The sequence below is a fragment of the Physella acuta genome, unplaced genomic scaffold (assembly GCF_028476545.2).
Source record: "Physella acuta isolate Inbredline_101_S28 unplaced genomic scaffold, ASM2847654v3 ptg001283l, whole genome shotgun sequence".
NCBI lineage: Eukaryota > Metazoa > Mollusca > Gastropoda > Physidae > Physella > Physella acuta.
This window is the reverse complement of record NW_026732798.1, coordinates 846,583-850,000: the sequence shown is the minus strand read 5'-3', so window position 1 is coordinate 850,000 and position 3,418 is coordinate 846,583. Positions and strand designations below refer to the sequence as shown.

General features: G+C 37.4%; 1 protein-coding gene across 1 annotated transcript in view; it reads right to left on the bottom strand.

Annotated features, from left to right (window-relative positions):
* Positions 1-729, bottom strand: part of LOC131958001 (bile salt export pump) — a 19,560-nt gene extending 18,831 nt beyond the window's left edge. The window contains exon 1 of the mRNA XM_059322877.1: positions 666-729. Coding sequence (XP_059178860.1) covers positions 666-729 — 64 coding nt within the window. The remainder of the gene's footprint in view (positions 1-665) is intronic.
* Positions 730-3,418: the final 2,689 nt, after the last annotated feature.

Genomic DNA, 3,418 nt, shown 5'->3' with positions numbered 1-3,418 from the left:
AAAAGTTGATGCAGATCTACGATTTTTATATAATACTTATATATGAAATTTTATCAACCTAGCTGTAACGGTACTCAAGTTATCGTATTTACAGACACACACACAGAGACACACACACACATACAAACACACACAAAGACATACGGACAAGATTGCAAAACTATGTTTTTCCGACTCAGGGAGCTGTAAGACGTCAAGATTTGCAAAAATCTCGAAATTATTTTTGCTCGATTACAAGACTTTCCCTTTACTTCATATATACGAGAAAGTAAAAAGAAGAAGAAAATACGAGGAAGAATGACAGTGGGCCGGCCTAAGAGATCATGGAGAAAAAAGGTAGAAGAGGCTAGGGCCGCGGGGCTCACGTGGGAGCAGATAAGGAGAGCTACCCAAAACCGAGTCCAGTGAAGAGATGTGATTTCAGCCCTTTTCTTCCTTTGGGGCTACAAAGGAAGAAGTCAACTAAGTCAACTACACGATACGGTTAGATTGTTTAAAAGTAATTAGATTATTTTAGCATAAATAGTCAAATGTAATTTAGCTCTTATGGGTTCACTTACATGCGCCTTGTTATCTAATATATAGTGCTCGGTAACGAAAATACTATGATCTCAGTGAAGATGAGTTTGTAACTAAGATGGTATAAATCAAGAAAAATAACTTACCTTTCTGCCGATATGTACTTTCTTCCCGCTTATCACCAACATGAAAAAAGTCATCCATCTCCATCTCGAATATTTTCTTGTTTGTAATGATTTTATTTTATCAGTAGACAGACTTTTATTAAGTTAAAAACAAAAAAGTCAACATGTTTTAAATAACTTGAATTAAACAAAGACAAATAACACCTTACGAAATGTTGCATTGCTTGGATACTGTTTTATGCATTACAAAACTCTTGTTCAAATATCAACACTTACTTAGATATATCATGTACTTCTATTAAAAGTAGAAAAGGTTTCCACAAAGTTCTAATTTTTAACGAATTCATTATCCTTTTTATTATTTTAATTCACCACCAATGGCGATCAAAGTATACATCAAAGAAACTATAGTTTTGTTACATCAGACTGTAAAATACCAAATTAAAACGACTACGGTACGTCTGGGTATTAAATACAGCTCATTAGCAGCCGCGGCTTAATTTTATCTTTTCTATCCACCGGCAGCTGGCGAGTATTTTATTAGGCTTAATTAATTCAACTCAATGACGACTTTTTTTCAGCCGTTGTTAATGACTCGTGCGATGCAGAATGTGCTCTCAGCATAAAGAATACATCAAAAATGTGTTATAGCCTAACGTACGCGTTACATACTATGTAACTTTAATATTCACTGCTTCAAGTATAGAAAGGGAACACGCATTTTGAAGATGTACTACTTGTAACACGAACGTCTCGAGTTTGGGTCCCGGGTTCGAGTCCGTAAGACATCCATGAGTCCTCCCAGCTCTGGCGGGGAACCTGACTCAGGATAAGGAAAGTAAAGGCGGCTGTGCATAATGTTGACCACACTATCCCAACAAATGTCCTGGTCATTGGAACAGCTGAACTCTACTTCACCTGCCTCATGGAGATTCGACTCAGAGTTTCTTCCAGGCATCTCTTCGAAAAAATTTTACCGCCCCCCTCCCCGAACGAAATGAAGTTTATATAATTTATATAGAAAATATATACTTTTAACAGTGTCCGCCCCCCCCCCCGAAGAAAGTTTACCGCCCCCCCCCCCCCCCCCGAAAATTTCCAGTGCCCCCCCCCCCCCCCCCCCGGAGAAAAAAGTCTGGAAGAAACACTGATTCGACTACTTTTTAATTAACAACGCAGTTAAATTTCCTGTTGCTTGCTAGCTAAGTCGGTAGTACGGTTTAAATTATAAAAATTAAGAATGCAATAACACTACAACAGTAATGACAGTACATTAGCAATGACATTGCAGCAGCAATGACACTATAAAAGTAGTGACAGTACTTCGTGAACAGAAATAGCGCCAGCTGTCGTAACGTCAAGTGTTCATCGAATATTCAACAAGCAATGCCCAGTACGCTGGGGATGATTCTTTGTCTTTGCTAAGCTAATGATAATCCAATGGCTAGTCTAGGTTAATTTTAACCCCACAGTTAGTCTAGGCTAATAATAATCCCATAGTTAGTTTAGGCTGATGATAATCCTATCGTTAGTTTAGGCTGAAGATAATTATATGGCTAGATAACGCTGATCATAATCCCATGGATACTCTAGGCTGATGATAATCCTATGGCTAGGTTAAGATAATCCCATTGCTAGTGTGAACTAAGAGATAATCATATTGCCACAATGAGCGTCACTAATCCAGGCAATCTGATGCTACCACTTGAACTTTGAACCGGCTATCACGCAACTTCCGGTTTGAATCCAGAAAAACTTGGTCTAAAAATATTTACTTTGACAAAATTAGAAAGAATTTGTAAAGTATTTAGCAGGTGCAGGTGTGGGTGGGATAACAAATGTGTTAAGTAGACAATAAAATCACAGATGATGCAGAAGTAAGTTTATCATGTATGCCCAGTTATCGTATTAAGCATGATGTGCAAGACTCTGACTAATTTAAGCTGAGACGCATTCTAGTTTTTATATGAGAGAAAGAAAAAAAACAGGTTCATGGATTAGTTTAAAATTTGGATCTCAAACACTAAGAAATTACTGAATATGTGTTTGTGGGAGATTGACGATTGTAATTATTTTTCTAGACGAAATCAATATGACATTAGGTGCTCGGCAAACTAGAATTTAGATCACTGTTCGGTTAAAAAAAGGGCAATTACAATCAAATCAATGCTATTTACCGACTGTGTGTGTGACTGTGATTCAATTTTGACTTCACCATTCTTATGGTTAAAAGTGAAGTTGACATTATAAATATATATATATATATATATATATATATATATATATATATATATATATATATATATATATATATATATATATATATATATATATATATATAAACTAGCGTGCCTGTACGCGTGCGTTGCCGCGGGGTAAGAAAAAAGTCTGACGAAATATTTTAATAGGGTTTCATTAATGCGTTACCAATCCTATATTCTTAGACGTGGGATCTTGTTTTCTAAAACTGAGTTAATTCAATCTAAACAATGCCTGCGCTATATTTCTTGGATCATATTATTGCGGAACGTGTTAACTACACCACCGCGCAGCACGCACCCGGGCGTGGTGTATAAAAGCCTTGAGTGTACATTAATCTCTCTCCGTAATAGCGATGTTTAACACACTTCATCGACCGCCCAGGTGTCTGGGACGTAGAGAGGCGCTCTCGTCAGTTCCCAATTACACTACTGCAGGTGCGCTGCGTACGGCTCCTGGCTCGGTTTAATCATCGAATGTCGTGTGCCACCTTGTCAATGGGGCGTCTGATTCAT